At 28.0% G+C, this 26,908-nt stretch overlaps 1 protein-coding gene across 2 annotated transcripts in view; it reads right to left on the bottom strand.

The window, feature by feature from the left end:
- LOC132944263 (major facilitator superfamily domain-containing protein 12-like) overlaps positions 1-26,908 on the bottom strand; it is a 45,008-nt gene that overhangs the window by 8,550 nt on the left and 9,550 nt on the right. Inside the window, exon 1 of one of the 2 annotated variants that reach the window (XM_061013515.1) lies at positions 16,390-16,861. The exons of the other annotated variant lie outside the window; for it this stretch is intronic. Coding sequence (XP_060869498.1) covers positions 16,390-16,474 — 85 coding nt within the window. The 5' untranslated portion in view covers positions 16,475-16,861. Of the gene's footprint in view, positions 1-16,389; positions 16,862-26,908 lie in introns of those variants that run through there. 2 annotated transcript variants of the gene reach the window in all.

Raw genomic sequence — 26,908 nt, 5'->3', positions numbered from 1 at the left:
GTTTAAGCAAGAACGTCTGCACATTATACACACGAAGTCAATAGACATTATAAACACGAACAGCACAACGCTTGTCATCACCAGGTCCTATATACACATCGATAGTATATTTTAATATTTTATATTATATAATAAATCGTAATAGTATAATATTATAATCTTGAACATTTGTAGTGGCTCCTCTCAAAATCGCTTGAAGTGTCAAAAAATGTATTACTTTATAATTTGCACTTTGAATCGCAATAATAACCCAACCTATTTGACAGTGCTATATGCTTAGATAACATTTATCCATAACTTTAAACATAACAACATCCGCGCACTGCAGTAAGTAGGTACCTATAATAATAAACACAATCATTGTTCCATTTATTACTGGTGGCGTGCGAACGATATGACGGCTCACCGTTAACTGTTATCACAATATATCGACATATTGTATTACACTGTTGAATAGGTAAGTACTGTCAGTACCTGTATACCAGTTTGGTACTTGGGTAATATAATAATAACATATTTTATCTACAAAGTTTATGGGTAGGTACACCGGGCAACATCAAAATATCGTCGTTAGATATTTTCCACCCTTGAGCGAACATTTTACTGCCGTTATTCTTTACCGATATTTATTTAATTTTGCCGCCTAAAATTTCTTTAAAATTGTATGCCGCCCCAACGCAACACATGCCATGCTTGTGCCCTAGCGACGGGCCTGGCAACATCACGTTCAGGCCCTTATATAAATAATAGGTCAACAATGAGTGTTGACTATATTATTATTATGTACCAATATGAAATACGTTCGTCGTTTTAAGATTCAGATAATAATACTATAACAATATGGTTAAAACAATTACTATGTTAGAGAGGAATACGTCTATGCGTTATCGATTCGCCCCATATTTATTATTATATAGGTAAATGTACTTATACTCAGGTACCTTAGGTAGTTAGGTATATTAATATTATATAATATATTGATATTTTGTTTTCGAATATGTTATGATTAATTGTGTATTCGAATCGATGACAGGAATTAGGTACGTGATAGGTATATTGTATACATTATTCGAGTACTCGGTCTATATAGAGACTTTATTATTGTTTTTGCGTTGATGATATTCTTTGGTCGCTACCTTTTAACTTTAATGACAATATTTTAACCTGCGTCGTCTCGTCGAATATCAATAGGAAAGACACTACACCTGCAAAGTTTTTTTACGAATACATGTAGTAGGTACCTACTTAACTGTATATATGAATACTACGCAGCAAGCTGGGCGTTTGATGCGAGAATATAAATGTGTAACAGAAACCGGACATTTTTTATACGCCAGATACATATATTTAATTTATTGAAGTATATTCGAACACAAAATAAAAGTATCCTTTACAAAACTGTTGTAGGTACACCCGCAGTGACCTGTGACCCGCAATGTAGAGCTAGCCAGCCTGCGTTAGTACACCATGGAGGCTCCCTCGCCCAGTATAAAATCAAAACACACAGCCACACGAGAGTTGCATATTTACAAAACACCTCATTTATCGTAACGAGTTGTTGACGATTGTTTGATTAATCACTAGACGACAATGGAAAACGATTGCCGTAATAAATTATATGCACAAGCCAGCCACCAGCTATTATTGTGCCGTCGTTGTGTTTGTTTTTATGTTGAAAACTGAATGGCCAATTCAATAATTTGAGAGCGAACGTCATGTCGAAGTACAAATAAATACAATATAATAATACGTGAGCAGTGATAGAGGTTAGCACTATATATATATAATATATACATAGTAAGCACATATATAAGTTGCTACACAACATCCATGCGAATTTCCTCGTTCGACCACATAATGTTATAATTCAGTGAATAGTGATAATAATATTATATTACATCTGAAGCAGTTATATAACTAATCGGGGCCCGAGTGATTTCAATTTCGTTACGGATGCCAATGACGGAAAAAAACGATCCGTAAACTTAATCAAAACATTTTCGATAATTTCTTATAATAAAAGATATATTATTAGGCTATTGATAGGTACGAGTTCTATCGATATACAAGCAACAAGCAGATCAAAAGTCAAAGTTTATCGCAATGAACAATATATGAATATACATCTCGCCAACTGTAGATTCCCGCGTCTATATAATAAAACAAAGTAACCGTAAAACAAAGACGATCTCACGACGAAGGGTTCCTAAATTGTGGACTTGTTCAATTATTAGCGACGAGTGGGAAATAATGAGATTTTCTTATTAACTTTAAATCTTAATTTTGCATTTCGCCAGTGGACATGCGAAAACACATTCCTATGGTCAACATACAGTAGGTGTAGGTATACACCGCACAAAAAGCAATTGCATAATAGTATATTCGGCGACTGGCAATGTCGTTTGTTTTCCGAAAATTGCCATTAATAAATCGAACAATAAGGAAAAAATCAAAAATTATGGTTTGTGCGCATAATTTAGTACAATAATTCCAAATGAATTGGAAAATATCTGCGGTCGTGTCACTATATGAATTTATTTAATTAGCTGAAAATTGCAATAATATATGTTTAACAGACTGCCAACGTTAATGAGTTATTACTGTACCTGTTATAGGTAGGTATCTATACAATAATAATATCTTATGGTTTTACGTTTATTGAAAATTAAATTGTAATAATAATAATATATTAGTTTCTATGGTATTTTCTATTATACCTATTCTTAATGAAAAAAAAAAAAATTAAAAAAATGAGGGTTGGGCGGGTGGCTCAAAAGATATGAACATTTATTAAAGTTGTAACATTATTGTTAAAATAGTTATTTGGTATCCAAAATGTTAGACTGCTAGATTCGTTTTTCATCATATAGGTACATATAGGTCATAATTTATTATTGAAATTGAAATATATACTAGATCCATAAAAGTGACCTACTCAATAATGAGGTAGACTCAAAACCTAGCTATCTGTACGGCAGAGCGGTTATCTACTTTTCCCCTTGTTTTTTCAGTTTATAGTTCAAACGATTTGATATTACAAAATTGTTCTTAATATACCAGATGTGTAAATATGAGTTGACGGTTGTAATGATAATTTTTAAAGATAACCAAAATGTATGTCACACAATCAATTTAACACAATTAATTCAATTTTAAACATAAGCAATTATTAAGTATGTTAGAAATCTGCCGATATAGTGACGTAGTCATGAATTGATTATTGATCCACGATAGTTGCAGATGCGTACTTGATTAAATAATATAATATGTATTAGTACTTAGTAATACATTTATGATATATTGTTATATATTATTTTTTTATAACAAGATTTTAAATTATTGAGTAAAATAGTAAGCATAGGTAATAACTATGTTCGAAGTAATATTTTGTATTTTGAGAAGTATCAAGTTAGGGTGTAACAGGAAGACCCGATAGGCGGTAGATGAAATAATACTATTGTTCTAATCAATATTTTTAAATTTTTTTTGAAAAATTCAAAAGACCCAATTTGTATATCTATTTATAAGAAGAATTTTGTTGGTAAAAACATTTATATAAGTCAAGTAGTTTATTTTTTTCGATTTTTTTTAAATATCAATATTTTGTTGAGTACCTAAATCAATTTAGAAAACTTTTTTCAAAATATTATTTTTGGGAATCTTTTGACATGAATATATTTTTAAAATTATTTATCAACCAAATAATTTTCACAATTTTTGTCATACGTTTAAGTAGCATCTTTTTTTCTTTTTTTTTTTTGTCAGGACTTCTTGTTACACTGCATTGTATGGGATTGGTGCGGGAGTGCGAAGAAACTGTGAGTTGATACAACTTGTACAGCTTGTAAGTATGACATAATATCATATATATATATATAAGCTCTCACGGGTCCACGGGGCTTCGATATAATTTAGCAATCCCCCCTCCCTCAGAGTTATAACTGTCTGTGCTATGGCGATTAGATGCCATTTACAACCAAGATGATCACGATTGTCGTATTTACTTTTGAAGAGTAGGAAAATATTATACATATTTTATACTCGCGTATAGTCTTGTGGCGCTATAGAACTATCAATGTCATGAAATTTGCAACCTTTTTTTTCAAAGGTTGAATTCATATTGTATGTTAATATATTGCGCGTACCGCAACACACACACACACACACACACACACGTTGGGTTAGGTATATACTATAGCCGTAAATAGTCGGCGAGTAAGTATAGGTAACTATATACCTCGGTTGTCCTTATATCTAAAGGTACCTATATATTCGTATTATGTACCTACCTACGTTCGCTGTTGTTCATATAATAAAAATACTATTATTACGAATACAAAATCGGTTGACCTCCGTGCAGCGCAGCGCAGTAATTTATTTACATCGGTTATCAATTTGCATAGGCCTGTGAGTCGAAGTGCTGCGGTATTATTTTTATGGACGAATTGTAAATATTAATTTACGATTTGGTTTGTACAAACGCATTTTGACTATATCTAATATTAGTCCGTGTTCAGACCTACCTGCCTATATGAAAAGCGTTTGCGGTGAGGCAATTTGAAAAAAAATCGAAATCGTTTAATAAAATAATAGATGATAAACACGTGCAAACCGTATAAGTGCGTAATATATTTTCGAATGAGTCGTTTTCAATCAGTTAAAATCGTATAGTATAATTATTAATTGTTTAACTGTACAATATTTTTACAAGGAATAAACATATACAAATCGTACTAAAAATGCCAACAATTATTACTTTCCATGTTTCATTAGCATAATGACAATCATATCGTGAAATATAAGATGAATTATTTTTGTTTTCGAGAAGTCCGATAAAGTTATGTTTTTTTTTTAAAATGATTTCTGCGTCTTTTGCGCGGATAGCATTTTTTTTATAAACGATTATGAGCGTTTATCCTAATCACCTTGTGCGTGGAGTATACTGTCGGTAGCTTATATTATACTTGCGGCCAATTCATATAATAAAACCATTTATCATCATTCATAGTTTTTTATAGTTAAGACTCGAATCAATAAAGCAGACATTTATATTAATGGAGGACTGTAACGAGTACTCTACATAGAGTCCAGACGTTCATTTCTATAAACTAAGTCTTATCAGATTAAACGATTTCACCTGCATTGTTATAATTAATCATTATGTAGTACATATAATATTAATATTATTACTACTATTATACTACCTATATCGTATTAACGACATCTTAAAAAAGATGTTTTTAATATTGTGAATCAAAGTCGACAAACAAATTAACACACACATAAAAATGTATAATGCTCGAAAATGGTAGATAGGTATATAGGTACTTGTAATGTTGTAAAAACACTGAACTTTGTTTAACTATTATTAATAATGAGATATGCACAATTTTTTTGTCCACACGTTAGCTGGCTGTCGATATTATAACAACTATTATTACGAACAGCAGGGTGGATGGGCTAGAATTTTTTTATGGCTTCGTCGAACGGTGAGGGTGGTGACGATTATTATCGACAGAAATAATAAAGTCAACGCGCAGTATATTGTACGCATTACTTTTTGTTTTGTATACGTATCGACTAGCCGTATTTAAATTGAACATTTTGTATTTTGAAATTATAACAAATCCTAACATAATTTAATAATTGTATACTATAGTATAGAAATATATGTCTAAAATATTATTTTGATCTCTTGAGAAAGTATTTTATAGAGTAATTGATTATATACTATATTAAATAATATACCTGATTTTCAGCAGTGTATTATAAATCGTACTGTTGACATAAGTTACCAGAGCAGCGAGGACGTTTTTAAAATAATATAAAATAATATAATATTAAGACCGTTGACCAATATAATTCGTACCTAATATCAATCGGATTATCTTACATCGTGAAATAACGAACAAAAATATATTTTAATAAAATGCATGTATATATTTTGCTACCTTGGTTTCGGATGAATGTAATTTTACAAATATTTTTAGTTTTTATTGTGAAAACCAAACAATAACCATTCAGTAGGTAGGTACATAACGCGTATATATATTTTTTGTTTATTTGATATTGAAAAGTAAAACACTTATTGTATAAACGCACCTTGGTTTATTATTGAGCAATTGAACAAAGTTTTAAGGTACTTTCTATATTATGTTGTCTATATCTATATTCAGTTCATTATTTTTGTTAATTAATTTCTGGAAAATTAAAAATATTAAAAATAACAACGATTAAGTAGAATTTCCATATACATTACAGGTATGTATGAAGGGATTATTTATTACGCGCCCATGTAAACTTCTGAACAACTTGGAAGCTTTTAGTTTTGAGAAGATGATCCCGTTTTTAATCTCGCCGTTATCACCATATTATTGTATATGCGTAAAGGAAAAATCATGTACATAATAAACACGTACAAAACATTATTTTTATCGTTTTACTATAGGTACTGAAGTTCACGGTTTTAGACGTTTTAGTGGAACGAATGCCGTCGGACAATTTGTCAGCGATAAGCACGAAGAAACATTTCGTATTGCATTATTGCACAGTACAGTAATTATTACAAACCATCGACCATCTCAAAAATATCTTTGAAATATAATAATTTCCACACAATATTTTTGTAGGTCTCTTTTTTTGAGCCAACATTGCGTATGCCGTTTTTTCACAAATACGATCACGGCACCCTAGCGTATATATGCGTCATGCGGGGATATTAAATTAAATATTATATTGATATGGCGTTATTATAAATAATAATTTTCGGAGTTGGTCATTAAATCATCAATTATTTACAGTTTCATCATTAAAATTAATTATTCGTATTAAATGCTTAGAATTGTATTTGCTTAGAATATTCTAGACGTTGTTTCTATGTAAAAGATAAAAATGATAATATTATTATATGTTTTAAAAAATAACGATTTAAGTAATAAGCTTTACTATTTACAAATAGGTCATCACTAAATTAGAGCTTTGAATCAAATATTATTTACAGTTTCCTATTATAGAGACTCGAAACAGTCGAAACTGTAAACGGAATTGAATTGTTTTTTGATACTAAACATTTAGATTGTTAATTTGAATGTATATAGTTCTATTAGTGAATGCATTTCGTTTTGCTCATGCATTATATACAAAACTTCCGATTAAACAGCGTCATAAAAAAATCAACACAAACACAATAATATATAGCTGCAAACTGCGACTTGCGAATTATTATTTCACATCAAATATTGTGATGGAGACATATTTATTTTAGACAACGTAACCGTGAAAAGTAAATAATACGAATAATGCATATTAAATTTCAATCAATAATTAAAACGTTCGTTCGGAAAACATAATACATTAGCCCACACGATATAGCAAAAGGTTTAGTTATTTTGTCTACGACGAGTACTTAATTTATGGCACTATCCATATAGGTATTATAATATTATGTAAATATTGTACTTATTATACTTCCTATACTGTTCTGGAAAATATCGTTATTTAATCAAAATAAAGTTGTTATATTTAGTGTGAAAGTTTCATGAAATATAAAATTGTAAAATATTCCAATATTTTAATAAAATTAGTTTTTAGTTTTCTTTTTTAAATGAGTTTATTTTTACGTACAATTGTCATTAGTGATTGTTTTCTTTAATATAATAACTCACCATAGGTACAACATTTATTATATTGACAAAAGATGACATTAAATGATACACGCAATACCTACATACATAAATACAGAAATACTTACATTAAAATATCATTATGTACAAAGTTTCGCTATAAAAATTCGAAAACAAGACCCTAATAATATGATAATATGTCAACCACGACACTCAATGCATTAATATTATAAATATTTGTGTTAAAAAATATAAGTATATTATATAATAATAAATAAGTAGATTTTAGACACTTCCTAGTTCCTACTGTTAAGGAAATACCGTAATTTAATCAAAATGAAGTTATTATATTCGATTCAAATCGACTAGGTATTCGTTTTTTTTTTCGCAGATTTTATTCGACAAACCTATATAATAATATAATACCTACTATAGATACCAGCTGCTACTATCTAAATATATTATATTTTATGATAAGTAACAGATAAGTAACAAATCCACATTCTTAATTTAATGTCCGTCTTATTAATCGTATAGGTACAAGCGATTATTTTTGTTCGAAAACTAAAATGTTACTTATCTACTCATAATTACATGATAATATATTATTATCAATTAATGTATGAATGTATAGCGACTAGCGGTCTAAATACTCCTCAGTAATTACAATTTACAGGTATTGTGAAAAAAAATTCAAAAACTTACACGAATATTTAACATTTTTGTGATAACTATTATTAATAATTTGATTCATGATTCACGTGTACACGGCTCTATATTGATACCTAACATAAGAATATATGAGGTAACTATTATGTTACCAATCCTAACCGATCTAACCCATATTAACCGATGGGAAACGTTTGTGAGACCGTTCATAGTGAACGTATCCGGTCAATAAATGCACGTACACGTGAACGTATGTAGTGGAAACCCACCTTAAGTCGAATCAAATTCAAACGATCATTTTTCTTATACAATACAAAAATTATTAAGATAATACCAATAGTGGTAGCGAATAATTTGTGAGCCATCCGCTAAATCATAATATGCTATAAGTATGTACTACCGCGGTGTACCTAACCTAACCTACTTGAAGAGTAGGAATTTTGATAAATTGTGCAGTAACTTGCGTGCGTGATAAAAATTATTATGTAAATCAATTATTCAAAAATCTGCTCTATACATATAGAATATTTTTTTGAAAACTTTTTATTCAGTAGGTGCGTACTTACTACTTACTAATACCTAACTTATAGTTTATACTATGCATGACGTGCTTTAAGCCTTTATATATCCCGTTATTCGATTTTATATAGTTTGGTATATCTAAATGATAATAATTCTTGTTTTTAAATATTTAATCAGAGAAAAAACCCTATTTCGTATGCAAAATCAATAGGTATGATTGTGTTTTACGATGAGAGTGAAATTTATTACATTTCTCTATTATATTCCTTGTAGTATTTTTTTTTCAAGAACTATTATGTAATATTATATACAGCTACAATGTATACATTCGTGACGTTTCGTGTTTGTTTTAGTTAAAATATCTTATTGTCCTTAGTTGTTTTCTATCGAGAATATTATTTGTTTTCACGCGTCTGTCGTCAGTTGATCGATTCGTACATAATATAATATTATTATGTTGTGCATACATCGCTGCAGTGATCACACGACGCCGGATATTGCCATATTGGTACAACCGAATCTGGAAGTTTGTTTGGGACAAAATAAATTCGATTTGTCTGTAGGGTGGTGAGGGGAAGACACAGTATCTCCTTATACGTATAAAATATATTATAATATCATATAGAATTCATTTAGCGAGTGTTTTGAATTTTGCATTTAACGCATAATATGTAATGTGGCATCGCAGAAACCAATATTGTTCTGCATTGCGGTGATAATACATAAATAAATAAATACACATAATAAATTGCGTAATTTCCCATTAACTGCCACTATAAAATTGTAAAAAAAATTTGCGTATTACAAAATAATTAATACAATATTGCTACTAATAACACTACACGATTTCAATAAAAAAATTATACACACACTGTAAAGTATATTATAATTATTGTTAAACTAATGTTTTACAAGACCGATTTTCCTAGAAAAATCTTACTATGTGTTAATAATAATGGTTTTAAGGTGTAAAAATAGTTTGTGTTATCAGTTATTGCAATAAAACCACATACGAACAAATAAAATTCAATAATTGAAATTTAACGCATTTCTTATCAGGTAAATTCGCAATATTGATATTTGTAAATGAGTATAATATATTATGCACACTTGGGAAGTTGGGTAGTTATACTTAATTTTTAAACTTTAATACACATTTAAATTGTACGTGACGTCTCATATCATGATATTTGTATATACTAGTATTATTATTATACTATATAATATTGTTTATAATGATTATAATTATTGCGATATTCTATCGAATATTACGACTCGTGTAAGTGCACAACGGACTATTTTATCTCAAGGATTGCCGATTGGCTTATTGATTGACTCGTTTAAGGTCGTGTAAATTAATTACGAACACAAAAACGAACTATATTCACGTTTTTCTTAAGAGTGCATTTTTTCTACTCAATAAACAATATTTTAATAAATTAATGAACAAAATATATAATTTTATTGTGTAGGTACCTATATTGTATTAAATAGGTATATAGTTATATTTAATAATATTTTATATTATACACAGAAATTAATACCTAGTCAATTAGTAGCCATTGTATTTTACTTTCGAGATGACATTGTTATGTCCCAATTAATCGATTCTTATATCAACTCGAAAATAAACACGTGATGTTTTTAGGTATGAATGTGTCTTTATTGAACAAATTATACTCAGTTCACAAAAATACAATAATTAGCGAAATAGAGTGGTGAGTGGTGACCGGTGGTACGACCGGATTATGAATACTGATGATGTCTAAGACTGTGAGTGGTTTAACGACCTGCCTCTAAGCATTTTGGATATCCCTAAGTCCTAACCGTCTAATCGTTTGCTAAACCATACTGTAACCGTCTGACGAAGTCTTGCGACGGTCTCCCTTTTATGTGTATGACCTTGTCGTCAAGAGTGGTGGTCGTGACTCGTGGTAGTGCCGGCTATATGCAAGGCAGATTTGGGGTCTCAAACAGAATTTTATATTCTAGTCGATTCATATTCTTTCTGTGGACTTCAATGAGTTTTGTCTTTTCCATAAAGAGACGTGTGATTTTAGCTTAATGTTTTAATTAAAAGAGTACAATGTACTTTACGTTCAGCACACTGACACTTTATCATGTTTAAAATGCTAATTATCTGATTGATTGTGTCGCCATTGTATTGTTTGCTATAAGTATTCAATATATTATAATATATTTTACGGGGTAATTTAATTTTTTTAATTTAGGATTAAGGAGTATGTCTACAATAGTTATACAACTAACCAAACCTCCTAACTTAACCTAATCAACGCTATTATTAAATTATATATATTATATGTTTTTGTATTAAAATGATTTTCCTCGAGTAAAGTGCTTAAGTGCCTGACAATTTGTTAGCAAGTTGTGTTTTTTTTTTATTTTTTGGTCTAAATACCAGCTATAATAAAGCGTATAATAACAAAAAATTAGTTATATTATAATATGTTTATATAAGTACCTATTGTATAACTTATTTTTGAGACATTATACGATGTATCATATAATATATATATTATATAGCCTTATAATGTATAGGTTAGCTTTAGGTTACCTATTCTCGGATACGAAAATAATATTATCGAACAGCTTGTTATGATTTCTAGGGTTGAAATATGATTATAAAAATTACATTTTAACGTTATTTAAACAGTTTTCCGAGATAGGTTTTTAACTCAATAACTTAATTGTTTTTTTTTCGACAAACCCTGTGTACAGCTATGTAATTTCAACTATGTATCTCCACTCTCCATGATGATGTCATCGCCTTCAATTTGATTTAAAATCTATAATGAACGATGTTTCAACAAGAGTGGGCGTCTATTATGAACAATATACGTAATAGTGTAATACAATATTTACATTATAATTTAAATTTCACAACAGGGTACATATATATTATGTTATGATAGTCTACACATTCTTAATCCCTATACGCGAAATCTGCAAATTCCAAAAACTGGAATTTCGTGAGTATTGTGCAACACTGTTGACAACGCAAGACACCTGTTTAACATTCTTTAGGTAGTTATAATATATACCCACGTAATGATACGCATATACATCACAAAGGTTATAGCTGTAGGTTATACGCTTTTACGTGGAATAATACGGTATTTTTTTATAGATTTTTTATGCTAGGCATGCCAGTTATTTTGTATTTTCTCCAAATTATATTAACGTTACTGTACGTCGTAAACGTTTACAATACTGGAAATGATATTCTGATGTAGTTTAGGCATACTGCCGTCTGCCCGTCATACAATTTTTCAAATCTAATAAATTATATATATTATGTATTAAAACATATCTATAGAATAATATATGAATATTGATGAATGTGATAGACACGTTCCTATATAGGTATTACATTTTCTATCTAATAATGATTTGTTGTTTATTCTAATATTTGATTATATTATATTATATTCGATTATATTTAACCTAACCTACCCAATAACTATAGTGTTATAAAATACAAATTTACAACGTTATATCTATTATAGATTAATAGTAAAAATATATTGTCAATAAGTAAATACTACATTTAGATGTAAAAATTAAAAATTGAATGTCATTTATGTCTCTAATGTTCATTTTGAGTATCATTATTCATTACTCTTAGTGCGTAGTACCATTATTAACAGATTTATTACTGATTATACTCGATTTAACTGTACTATTAACTTGTACAATATTATAATCGATGATATTATATTGATATGGGCTAAAAAAGTAAAAACCACGTGTAAAAATCGTGATGAAAATTAATTTTTTATCCAAACAAAATATTTCAAAATTGTATAGGTTATTCTTGTAATTTTCACTACAAAATATATTTATGTGTCAGCGTTTATAAATTATAAGTATCGAAATAAATGTATATTTGGCCTGAGACCATCGTTATTATGTGTTATTGCAGTCGTTAACCCAGCTGTAATATACATATATTTTTTTACACATTGATAATAAACGATAAACCACCATTAATATAATATGTATTACCTATGTAGTATATTATATGTACATAATAAAGTAACAAGAACAAAAACTAATAATAATAAATTTCTAATTATAAGTATTGCGTATTGTTGGTGTATTATAAGTTTATCGGAGCGTATAATAAAATATTTTATGAACTTTGATCCTTTTAATTTTTTGACAATTAATTATAATATAGTAATATAGTATGCAACATAATATTATAATCTGAGCATAGTAAAAGTAAACCTGCACTTAATGAGCATTATAATCTATAATAGTAATATATTGGTACAGTTTACTGAACGTTAAAAGGAATACAACCGCGTTTAACGATAATTTTTCTATCGGTTGATAGGTATTTTAAAATTTGATAATTTTTGTTCGGCGAGTAGGTATAGTATTTTATTTTCTACACCTTTGCCCACTCATCGACACTCGATATAGGTAGGTATGACGTTAGAGGAAAGGTTTTATAAAAACACACATTCTATATACCAAGTTCGATAAAAAAAATAATATATATATATATAAGTGTGTGAATAATAACCAAACCGGCAGAGGAATCAGGAATTGAATATTGAACCCTAGACACAGACACACTGCACATTATAATGGCACTCGGCGCAAACTATGAGTGTAGTACCTACCTATATGGCTATTATATACACCTACCGACTACCGTGTATAATATTATATATGAATGCAATACATGACCGATCGCGACAGTGATAGATCGAAATTTTACAAAATATAGGTCAACTGTTCCTGCATATATGTACGTGTCTAAAACCCCAACGTTCTCGGTAGGTAACACCTGTTTCTAATCGAAATTATAATTTCGTTCAAAAACTGAAATTGAATTTTCCGCCACAAATATTTCCACCTATATGTGAGCTACGTCTTACGTAAAAATTTACTATTTAAATTTAAATAATTTATTATTATATTGTTTGTTTTTAATTTCCACGATATCATGTCATATAGGTAGTAAATAAGCGTATGCACGTAAGACATTAGCACACAATGACATTTTAAATCGGTACTGTGTTGCCGCCTTGTATTTTGTAATATAGGTATAGGTAAGTAGGTATCAACTTACAGAATATGAAGGAAAAAAATTTATGACCTTTTACGTGTGGGTTAGGGTTTTTATTTAATAACAATGTCGACAAAATTAATTTAATTTTCAAAAACACACCACGATAGCAGACGCACGCAGAAATTGTTTTCCCAATAATTTTTTCCACATATGTTTATATACACTCACTTGTTTAAACATACATACCTTCATATTATAAAATGTTTTGATATACATACAATAATACGGTTAAATGCTAGATTATAAGATACTAAGAAAATGTCTATTGTCAGCGTATTTAACATATTAACGTTATTTAAAATACCAATTGATAATATTATATAGGGTATAAATGTATAATATAATTATATAAAGACGAGCGTCGTAAATAATATTAACTGTAATTGGATAAATTAAACATTTATTTTTTTTTTTTAGGCTATTCAATCAAAAGCCTATTGAAACGTCTACTAACCTTATATAGTAATATGTACATACGATTCAAAACGAGTATATTATTTTAAATATGATTATACGAATCCATAATAGTCGGCGGTTACATAAATTATATCGCAGGACACTCGACGAATATTAAACTTTTTATAAACATTATTAGTTTTAAAATTAACATATAATAACACTATAATATAACATATAATAATGTTTATATAATTGTGTTATTATTGAATGCGATTAAAGTAATATTAATCGGTAAAGTACTTTATAAATTTCGATTTTCCAATAACACAGAACAATATTATATATTATAATATTATCAACGTAAATCACCAGCGCACATATTATTATTATGCAATTGAATCACATTAAGCTAATATAATATTATGTTCGTTTTCTCTAAAGCTTGTCACTCGCGTCCTGCGTCAAGGGGTTTAGTATAACTATATTCATTGTCTCCCGGTTCTCTTCGATGCATATATTATAATCAGTTCAATAGTTCATTATGCTTTTGATTCGTAACAATCAACTTAAAATACCAACTGCAGCGTCTCGTGTGCTGCAGTGTGTACCTGTACCTATTCATTTTAACGACGCAAGTATTTGGTATACAGAGGGAGTTTAGTTTTTTGTTTTATCTCTTTCAATAGAACGATTATCATTATAATGTAAACGTCACGTTGTTCCAAAATATTTTCGTAACTTGAGAACGAGAATAATTTTTGTTTTTTAAACTTATGTCGATCGTGCCTATACGTCCTATATAATGTTATATTGTGACGTACATTCCAATGTGTATTCTTATTAATAACACTTGTCGGTCGACAAACGTATTATTATATTATGAAACGAGTAAAATACTTTTTTACATATACGCATTCATATATTATTATATTGATATAAGAACAACATATATGTAACGCTTGTAACGCCGTTGTGTGTATGGATCGCCATTTTTTTGTCAGCAATATGTGTACCTATTCTGTGGATGGATGATGGAAATGATAATTTCGTAAAATCATTTTCGTTAATATTTGTCATGTTTCGATTGTTTTTAACGAAACACATCCTATATGGCTGACAGCTGTATAATCTTGTCAACGAAAATATTGCGACAGATGAGTGAACGAATGATCTCATTTTTAATGACGACCGTAAATTATAAACAAAAAAATTAAATAAATCGTGTGTTAGCCGTTTTAATCATCGTTTTCCATCAAACAAATACATTAGATTCGAATGACAATAAGAACGCACATAAATTAAATTAAAATTAGTTAACTAGTCACTATATATAGAGAGATATCACAGATAAATGCATGTTTGAGAAATCGAAATAAATCTAAATAAGCCAAAATCTAACCTCAGTTACAGTTATTAGTTAATAACAATTGCATAACTATATGAATACATTGAGGTTAACGGACAAAAAATCTTGTTAGTTGAAATCGTCAAATATTAAAATTATGTACTTAGACATTCCTGCTGCCTATAAATTATAATTATTAATTAACAAAAGTGATTACCAAATCGAATGAATGAAAGAAAATAATATTATAAAACCAAAAAAATATATTGTTTTGATAATAAAAAATGATGTTCTACAGTTCGACAAGACTTGACGATATAGAAACGATTATGGACGAATAAAATAATATTATGTACATACATCATGCAGTTATTTTGTGGAAATGAACGACAAGGTTTTTTACCAATATATTATAATTATATATGTGTATAATGTAGGTACATCAATTATCATTAGTATCTTTGTACTATAACCTACAGAGGCTGTATTTTATTTAAATATTGATTATTTGCATGGCCTTAATGAGATATTAAAACGAAAAAACAGATTATATAATATTATTCTGCCATACAATAGAAAAATAAATCGTTTGAGTGAATTTTTCTCATCAATTAATTTTTACCTTACTGAATTAGGTATACATAAAACATGTCAACCACACAGAGTAAAATGAAACCAATGTAAATTATGACGATAAATTAAGTATTTATGTATATATTATATAGTACCTGGTAGTGGTGGTACTTGGTTAAGTTGAACGGCACGTTTTTGGTCATCTCCTTTTTTTTGATCCGTTTGGTTATTTGTAGACATTTTATGTGTTATTATTAAGTAATGACCGAAATCGGATTAATGAACGTAAAAGACAATCGACTATTTTTTTATTTATTATTTAAATATTCTATACAATATAATATTATAATAAAATAATCTGACGCGAATACAAAAACACGCGCGTGTCTCTCGAAAACCGTTTAGGTACCTACGTTTACTATTTATGATACAATATTGAATTTTATAACAGTCTCGCACGCGAGACGACCGAATGACACCTCCAGAGGAAAATTACAAACGGATATATAGCGGAATAAATTACTGTTCATCAACGCGAGTTAAACGAGTAGCCGACCAGTAGCGACCAATCAGCGATCACAGACATTTGGCGACCACTTATCTCGGTGCCGCGCAGTGCACGAGTAAATTATATTATATATACATATACTATTATTATTATTATTATTATTATTATTATTATTATAACCAACTCCCCCGGCAGTGATTACACGAACTATAGTACATAATAATGTATAGTATATAACACTTAATCAGTTTATCGAGTGCGTAATGAAACAATAGTACACACTTATTGGGCTCGTATACGTAAAAACTGCACGTCTGCGCGCAATGTGTGTTTGAACAATCCGACTCAAAGGCATACTCGAACCTGTACTACGTACGACGTATACAAAATGTCCTTGCCCTAAATATTATATATATATACGTATATTTGTAAATCATTTATATAATTTTTTTATTTTATTTTTTTTTAAATAAGATTGCGCTTTGTAACTACTTGGCCGATCTTAGATTTAATTTCGATCGATGACGCTGCACCGCAGTACATAGGCGAGACCCTTCATTTCAACCAAAACCGTATCATTCCCTTTTCGGCTTAGTATTAAAAAAGTCTAATATTTACTTGAATATAAGTTGTACACGTGTACCTATACAAATTATGTTACATAAAAAGCGGGTAAGTGGGTAATGCTCTGCTGTACATTACTATATTAGGTGTCTAGAGAGTCACTGTAACGGATGTGTTAAATTTGAATTCAATGATATAAAATCATTGTATACGAAAAACGATTCTGAGCGAAGACGATCTGACAGCCTATAATATTACTATGTATGTTTGATGATATTATTGTGATTAAAGTAATTTATTTTTCTATTAGGCATTAATAGTACAACAGTAGGTCAAATTCATAATCAAAAAAATTACATTTAAAAAAGTTATTGTGTGTATAAAATATAACAAAATACTCTAAAAGTATCATATACACGAATAATATTTTTAAACTACAACAAAATAACTAAAAGCGTTATTCTTGGTTTTAAATTTTAATATGTAATTTCGTCCAAATTTGAATTTGAAAAGTCCGTAAAAAATAATTGTGTTTAGAGTATTCCATTAAAAAATAAAATCAATTTTTTCAAAAACTGTTTTTGCGTAAAAATCTCAGTTTTCCTTAGTTTTTTGTTTGTTTTTCGACGCTTTTGAAAACTATTGTGAATTTTTTACTTTTGATACCCGGAAAAATCGAATTATTTTTATTGTCCCAAAGTGATATCAGACAAAAATAAAAAAAAATAAGAAAACCCATTCTAAAATCAATACATTCATCGCTCTGCTGAGAATCCAAAAATAAAAAGCGGGTAAATGGATGTCACTCTGCTGTACAGTAGGTTAAAAGTGGGTCATTGTGATGGATCGTGTTAAATTTGATTTTAATTATATATACAATCATATTGTACCTATAAGAAAAACGATTCTGAGCACTGAGCGAAGACGGTCAGACAACCTATGATATTACTAAGTATATTTGACGATATTATTGTGAATAAAGTAATTTATATATTTACCTATTTACGTGGGTACCTTGTTTTAAATTTTCAATTCTTAGCTATAAAAGTTGAACATTTTATAAATTTTTGACTACAAAATAATTATTAAATTTTAAATTTGATAAATTATGTCAATATTTGAACTTTTTAAATGCTTATAAAAAAAAATTGTGACTGGATTTTAATTTTTTTCATCTGCCTTTGAAACAATATACTAGAAGTCTTCTATTAAATTTTCAAGTTTTTTTAAACAACAAATAAAATTTTATTGATATTTATAGAAAATAAAACTAAAAAAATTAAAAACTGACAATGTCCGTAAACAGCTCAAAATATTTGGAAAATATTATGGTGTATAGAAATGCTATTATAAACATTCAGTCAAAATTTCATGTGCCTACAGTAATTTGTTTAAGAGTTGCACCTAGGAGATCGTTCCACTCAGAATCTAAAAAAACTGTGTTTTTATATTTTTTTGTTTACAGAATAACCTACTGACATAGAATCTTATTTTAAATTTTCATTCCTTATAGTTATAAAATTTGAAGATTTTATACATTTTTATGTACAAAATAATTTTAGATTCTGAGCAAAGCGATGATGTAATGATTTTACAATGATGTGTGTTTTTTTTATTTTTTTTTTATGTCTGTCATCACCTTTTAGGAGAGTAAAAGTGCTTGGATTTTCTTCAACAGTAACTTTTCTGATAGGAAAGTGAATCTAGTTGGTACTTTGGGGGGGTCAAAAGAAAAATTAAAGAAAAACGGGAATTTTTACGCAAAATCTGTTTTTGAGAAAATCGATTTTGGTTCTTGGTGCAACTCTTAAACAAATGACTGTAGGTACATGAATTTTGACTGAGTGTTTATATTAGCATTTTCTATACACCATAACATTTTCCAAATATTTTGACTTATTTTAAGCTGTTTACGGACATTTTAAGTTTCCATTTTTTTTTAGTTTTTATTTTTATAAATATCAATAAAATTTTGTTTGTTGGGTAAAAATGCTTGAAAATTTAATATAAGGCTCCTAGTATATTGTTTTAAAGCATTAAAAAAACAAACAAACAAATTTTTATTGACATTTATGAAAAACAAAAACTAAAAAAAAATTGGAAACTGAAAATGTCCTTAAACAGCTCAAAATATTTTGAAAGTATTACGATGTATAGAAAATGGTAGTATAAACATTGAAAAGATTAAAACCAAAATAGATTTTGTCAAAAACCAATTTTGCGTAAATATTCCTGTTTTTCTTTTTTTTCTACCTCCCGAATGCACCAACTAGATTCATTTTCCGAGCGAACAAGATATTGTTGAAAAAAATCGGAGCAGTTGTACTGCCCCAAACGGTGAACAGACACAAAAAAACACACACATCATTGTAAAATCAATACATTCATAGCTCCGTTTAGAATTTAAAATACATACACATATAATTGTTGTCAATAATTATTTCTACTATGTATTAGATCGGTGGTCATCTTAAAAATAATGTTAATATAATAATACATATTATTATGTTATTAAAACTTTTATATTATATATGTATAACATAAAGTAAATATTGAAATATTAAACTGTTTGGTTTAGTTTATTATATATATTTATTCGTTTAATATATTCTAACATTCTAACAGCCAGTACGCTAAAATACCTGCAAAAGTGCGACTTGACAAATAGGTGCGAGTATTATACATGGTTAAAACTGATATTACATAACTAATGCATAATACTCGAGACCATTATCATCTGTAAGATGTCACAAACATCAGCACACCCTAATAAGTACCGTAAATTGTATACTTGCTTAACCCTAAACACCAAGAAAATATTTTTTAATAATTTGGACTTTTCAAATAAAATATTAAAATTTCTTATTTGTAATTTATTTCTATGATTATGTCCAAATTAGTGAACTTGTAATAAACTGCCGCTCTTATAGGTAGGTAGGTACAGTCAAGAAAAGACAGAAATACCATTATGCAATAAGGCTCTAGTGAGCTAATTATCTGCGTGCGTTCCTGCTAAAGGCCTAAATTTACTGATTACTTTGTAGAAATATTTACATTTCTGAAGAAACCTGCAAGCTCCTCCTAGATCAAAATCAACACACGATCAAGTATAACATTAACACCAAGTACCAACGGGTGTGGAATTAACTACAGATTTCTAACTGTGCAGATAGTCTATAATTTGTTCATACTTCAAAACATTTCATTCAAACCAAAACCACGATATAAATTTAAGAGTTTAAGTGCATTACAAAAATATGAATTGTTTATCAACTTAAATGTTATATACATGGCATGTGGATTTTAATCGTTTATTGCTAATATATTTATTTACACGCCTATGTGTATTTATTATAATCGATAGAGTTTCTAATGAATTTATAAACATAGTTCTGATTAGTCATTTTAAAAGCGATAAAAAACTATAATATATTATATAAGTATGTATTGTAAATGCAATTTAATTTGTATTTCCTAGTATACCTATGATATACCTAACAGTGTTTTTTTTATATGATTAAATACTTGGAGAACATGATAACATAAATTATTATCATTTAGATAATACTAAATAATAATAGCTTTCAGACATCGAAAGCTGCCAAACTAATTACATCGGTTTTTGACAAGTCTCTCAAATGAAAAAATAATAATTTGTGCGTAGGTATATAAATCTTTAATTGTTAAGGTAAATAAAATAGATATTATTGTATATATATATAAATATTATTGATATTATATAACATTATTACCTACATTTATTTTTTGATTAAATTGTCGTTTAAACAAATTTAAATTTAATAGAAAAAAGAAGTATATTAGATATGTGCTATATTTTAATTTATTTATTTTAAAAATATTTTTTTTTTTAATTACTTACCTACGTCATAATATATTTGGTCATAATGGTACATTGTGTTTGATTATTTACACATGAATAACACCCATTACAGTGGCGAAAGGCCCGCACCCAACTATTAACTATCTCATTTCACCTATTATTATTTTTTTTTTTTTTTAATGAATAATTAATAAAACATTCATGTTGTGAGGATAATATTATCATTGAATAATATATTAAACATAATAATATATACCTATTTAATTTAAGGTAGTTTAAACAAGTTATCGCATTGTACACAATATTTCGCTTTTATAAAAATTATTTTTTAACAACCACTATAATATAATATGTATAATTTGTTGGCAGTGTCAATATTTATAAAACCTTATTTTTTATTTAGAAAAATATATTTTCGGGCAAGTGTACATATTTTCCTATTATTTTACCTTCAATATTATAACAAAGTAATAAAAAGTACTAGCAGTGTTTATAATATAATCACAATAAAATGGAATATGTTACGCTGCTGTAGTGCATGGTAAAAATACATTACAAAGTCAATTCTAGGTTCATAAAAAGGTAACAAAACAATCATAAGCCTACAAAAATGTAAAGTAATATTGGATCTAGTATTCATTATACTCGGACATTTTTAACAAAATTATAAAATATCGAAAGATTAATATTAACTAAGTACTAAAATGTTCAAATCATTATAGCTACTATATAGCCCATGTCTTCCAAACCCCGCAAACTCATTATCACGAACCTAATATCCTTAGTATTCAAAGTTCAATAACTAAAAAATACTCGTTCGAATTTATTACATTACATTTGATTCGATACATCAACATTTAAAAAAAATTTATCTGATTAACAATTTACAAGAAAAAAGGTAATATTTATTTGAAAAAGCGGGTAAGTGAATGTAGCTCTCCTGTACAGTAGGTTACAAGTGCGTCACTGTAATGGATGGTGTTGAATTTTAATTCAATGATATACATTATCATTGCATACGAAAAACGATTCTGAGCGGAGACGGTTTGTCAGCCAAAGATATTTTATATCATGTTGAAATTATTATTGTTCATAATAAAATTATTTGTATACAATAAAATAGGTACGTCTTGAAAAGTTTCAAGTACCCACAAATAATATTTTTTAAATATAACATGAAACTAAAATTGTTCTTTTTTTATATAATTTTGTCTAAATTTGAACATAAAATAACTATAAAAATTTTAGATTTCTTGGTTACAGAATAACCTATAGTTAGTGGAACTTTGTTTTAAATTTGAAATCCTTAGGTATTACTTATTAGGTATAAAAAAGTTTAAAATTGTATACATTTTAAAATTTTAAAATTGATAAATGTTGTCAAAAATCGAAATGGTGACTGTATTTTTTATCTTTTTAAACTGATATTGTAACAATATATCAGGAGCATTGTATTCAATTTTCACGCTTTTTGATCAAACAAACAAATAAAATTGTATTGACATTTATAGAAAAAAAATTAAAAAAAAGTGGATAAGTGGATGTCGCTCTGCTGTACAGTAGGTTACAAGTGGGTCACTGTAATAGATGGTGTTAAATTTGAATTCAATGATATAATATCATTGTATAAGAAAAACGATTCTGAGCGAAAACGGTCAGTCAGCCTATGATATTACCAAGTATATTTGATGATATTATTGTGAATAAAGTAATTTATATATAACCTATTTACGTGGAGCCTTGTTTTAAATTTTCAATCCTTAGCGGCTTAGCCATAAAAGTTAAACATTTTATACATTTTTAACTACAAAATAATTAATAAATTATAAATTTGAACTTTAAATGCTTATAAAAAAAAATTGTGCCTATATATTTTTAATATTTTTCAACTGATATTAGAACGATATATCAGGAGCTTTATATTAAATTTTCACGCTTTAATCTTATATTACATTTTCAAATCTTAGATTTAAAAAGAAAAATTTTTCAAAATTCTCAACTTAAAGATCGTTACATGAGATATCTAGTAAATATCAAATGTTGTAAAAATATGAATTTCAAACGCTCATAAAAATTTAATTTGACTTTCTTGTAGAAGGTAGATAAATGTAGACAAGCTTATGGATAATCTTGTATTACATTTTCAAATCTTAGATTTAAAAAGAAAAATTTTTCAGAATTCTCAACTCAAAATAATTTGCTAATTTTCGTGATTTTTCCGTATTTTGTCAATATTTGAAGTTTAAATGCTTATAAATAAAAACTGTGACTAAGGATTTTCAATTTTTTTCATCTGCCTTTGAAACAATAACCTAGGAGCCTTCTATTAAATTTTCAAGCTTTTTCACTCAACAGATAAAATTTTATTGATATTTATAGAAAAAAAAACTAAAAAAATTGAAAACTGACAATGTCCGTAAACAGCTCAAAAAGAGTCAAAATATTTTGTAAATTTTATGGTCTATAGAAAATGCTAATATAAACATTCAGTCAAAATGTTATGTCTCTACGGTCATTTGGTTTGGAGTTACACCAAAAACCAAAATCTATTTTCTCGAAAACAGATTTTGCGTAAAAATTCCCGTTTTTCCTTAATTTTTCTTTTGTTTTTCACGTCGCTTGTGAAAACTACTAGGAAATTTTTATTTTTGACCCCCCAAAGTACCAACTAGATTCACTTTCCTATCAGAAAAGTTACTATTGAAGAAAATCCAAGCACTTTTACTGTCCTAAAAGGTGATGACAGACACAAAAAAAAAAAATTAAAAAAAATTAAAAAAAAAAAAAAAACACACATCATTGAAAAATCATCGCTTCGTTAATAATCTAAAAAATGGAAACTGAAAATGTCCGTAAACAGCTCAAAATAAGTCAAAATATTTGGAATATGTTATGGTGTATAGAAAATGCTATTATATACAACCAGTTAAAATTTCATGTGTATACAATTATTACAATATTTTCTCGAAAACAAATTTTGTGTAAAAATTCCCGTGTTTCCTTAATTTTTCTATTGTGGTGACAGACACAAAAATAAAAAAATAAAAAAAAAACACTCATCATTGTAAGATCAATATATTCATCGCTTCGCTCAGAATCTAAAACTTATGTAGTGTTAGAACTTTAATTATTTGAAATAAAATAAAAACAAATTATAATTTTTATAACATACATTATCATGCTATAAGAAAATAAAACATAACAAAATCAACAAAATTCTTTAAGTAAAAAATAAATAATGCAATGGTAACCTAACCTAGATAGTGGTGATATATGATTGAGAAACTGCCACCATTTTAAGGGTTTAGATAAAAGTGAATTTTCCCAAATAAATTTTTTTGCAAATTTGTCATTTTTTGATTGATAATTTGACAGGTCTTCCATAATATTTACTCACATTGAAATTCCTAATTCATAAATGAATTCTAAAGCATCAATTCTTTCATTACTATTTAGATTACAGCCTTGAGTTATCGGATCTAATAATTCAGCAGATAAATGAACTGTACCTAATATAAATAGTTTTCTTTTTTTAATATCAGCTACAATTTTAATTTCTTCAGCTACAGAAAATAAAGGATTTAGCATTGATTTTGAAAAAATTAAATCTATTTGTTTTTCAACATAATTTATCAACGCAGTAACGGCCGCCGCGCCGGTGCGATAGTAAAAAAAAATAAATACCCGATTTTGGAAAGGTATTTATGTCATGGGTATTTATCCAGGTATTTACCCGAAATACATTTCTTATCCATCGTGCCCATCACTAGATATGACTATGTGCGAGTCATCCGTTATTGACATGCACGGTCGACTTTTATTTGTAACCGCTAGTGAACATATCTTCAAAGGTAAAAATCAAACATTAGATATAAGGCAAATGCTACATGCTATACACCCCTAGCGGCCTAGCTTCGTTGAAAATACACAATCTGAAGGAACCAGCTACATTGTAAATATACACACTTCAAGTGTGCATAAAAATACAAATTCATTAGTCATCGCTCTTTATTAATAATTGTTATTTGAACTCCATAAAGTTCTATGCGATCATTGCGATCACTCATAAATTTAGACATAATTCAATAATCCAAAACATAATTTTAATTTATACTACACAGTATACACATACTCAAATTTCAAGTACTTTTTAATGTCAACATGCCAAATGAATCATCTTAATTAATTATTGTATTTATTTAAACTATCTTATTTTTGGCCAATAAAATATTATCTTATCTATCTTATCTTCAAATGTGTAGCATGGAAAAAAGGATAAGAAACAGATTAGACTGGATGCGTTATGTTATGCATAATATCTGCCTCGCGGCGTTAGACAATGATTTGCATTACTGCAATAGTACACTTACTGCGCAGTATTGTTCTTATACTTTGGTAATGCAAATACAAAAATAATAATATAACAATAAACACGATAACACACCAGCGTGTACAGTTGGAATTGGTACTCTTGGTATAGTGACTTAAACATTACGATACCTGTACAATTTAACAAATATAATTTTAGTATTATACAGTAAAAGTAAACATCTGTGTAAGATATTTTATTTCTGAAGTGCACTTGCATGCTTCTGAAAAATGACTGGCACGTCACAGTTGATAATCTAATATACTGCAGGATGATTATCACCTAGTATGAGTTACCCTATTTTCCCCTTTAATAATGAATTAATTAAAATTTCGATATTTATATCTATTTAATATACTTATACAGGATGATTCACAAACCATGCTCACTTATTCAAAATCTGATTTTTGGAATTTCAAAATATAGTTAAAGACTATATTTTTAATTTCTTAAGATTTGTTAGTATTACTTAAGAAATGTATTGTGTAGATAGTGAACAATTTTTTTGAAATTTTTTACGTAACAGAATCATAATTCGTGCGAGTAGTTTTTGAGTTATTCAACTTTGTGTTACAAGGATAAAAGTTCTATAGTAATGGGCTTATAAAATATAGTAGGTATATGGTGATTTTAAAATTGTAGTAATTCATATTAATGGTTTATAAAAATGGTCCAAGTATAATAAATATAGATACTACATTTTAATTTTAAAGCGAATATATTTTAAAATTTAAATTGTTTGTACATCTTAAAATACTCATAACTCGCTTTAAAATAATAAAAAGCCAATGAGATTACCTAGATAATAATCTTACCTTTAAATTTTATAAGAGGCAAATTCACTCTAATTTTTAAACTAATGGAGCTACACGTTTCTGCTTCACTTGTAAGACGGAAACAACAAATGTCCTCTTAAGGAAAAAATGGTGGTGGCACTGAGCATGCTTAGTGAATCACCCTGTTTACCTAAGGTCCAAATTTTCAAACGTTTCGGTTTTTTTTATAGCATTTGAGGTTTGTCTTGTGGTGATATTTCTATTTTAGATTCGGAGCGGAGCAAAGAAAGTGTTGATTTTATTGTGTATTTTTGTGACTGTGTACCTAGTACCTACACTATAATGCTTCGATTTGCAACTTCAGTATCTTGTTCTACGGGAAAGTGAATCAAGTTGGTTCATTGAGGAGGTCAAAATATAAAATTATAAGTAGTTTTCAAAAGCGCCGTGAAAAACAAAAAAAAAAATAAGGAAGAACGGGAATTTTCACGCAAAATCGGTTTTGGTTTTTAGTATAACTCTAAAATAAATTATCGTAGGCACATGAAATTTACTGAATGTTAATATTATCAATTTATAAATATCAAAATATTTTCAAAATATTTCGACTTGTTTT

The sequence above is a fragment of the Metopolophium dirhodum genome, chromosome 5 (assembly GCF_019925205.1).
Source record: "Metopolophium dirhodum isolate CAU chromosome 5, ASM1992520v1, whole genome shotgun sequence".
In the NCBI taxonomy this organism is placed as follows: Eukaryota; Metazoa; Arthropoda; class Insecta; order Hemiptera; family Aphididae; genus Metopolophium; species Metopolophium dirhodum.
This window is presented reverse-complemented; position numbering and strand designations above follow the sequence as displayed.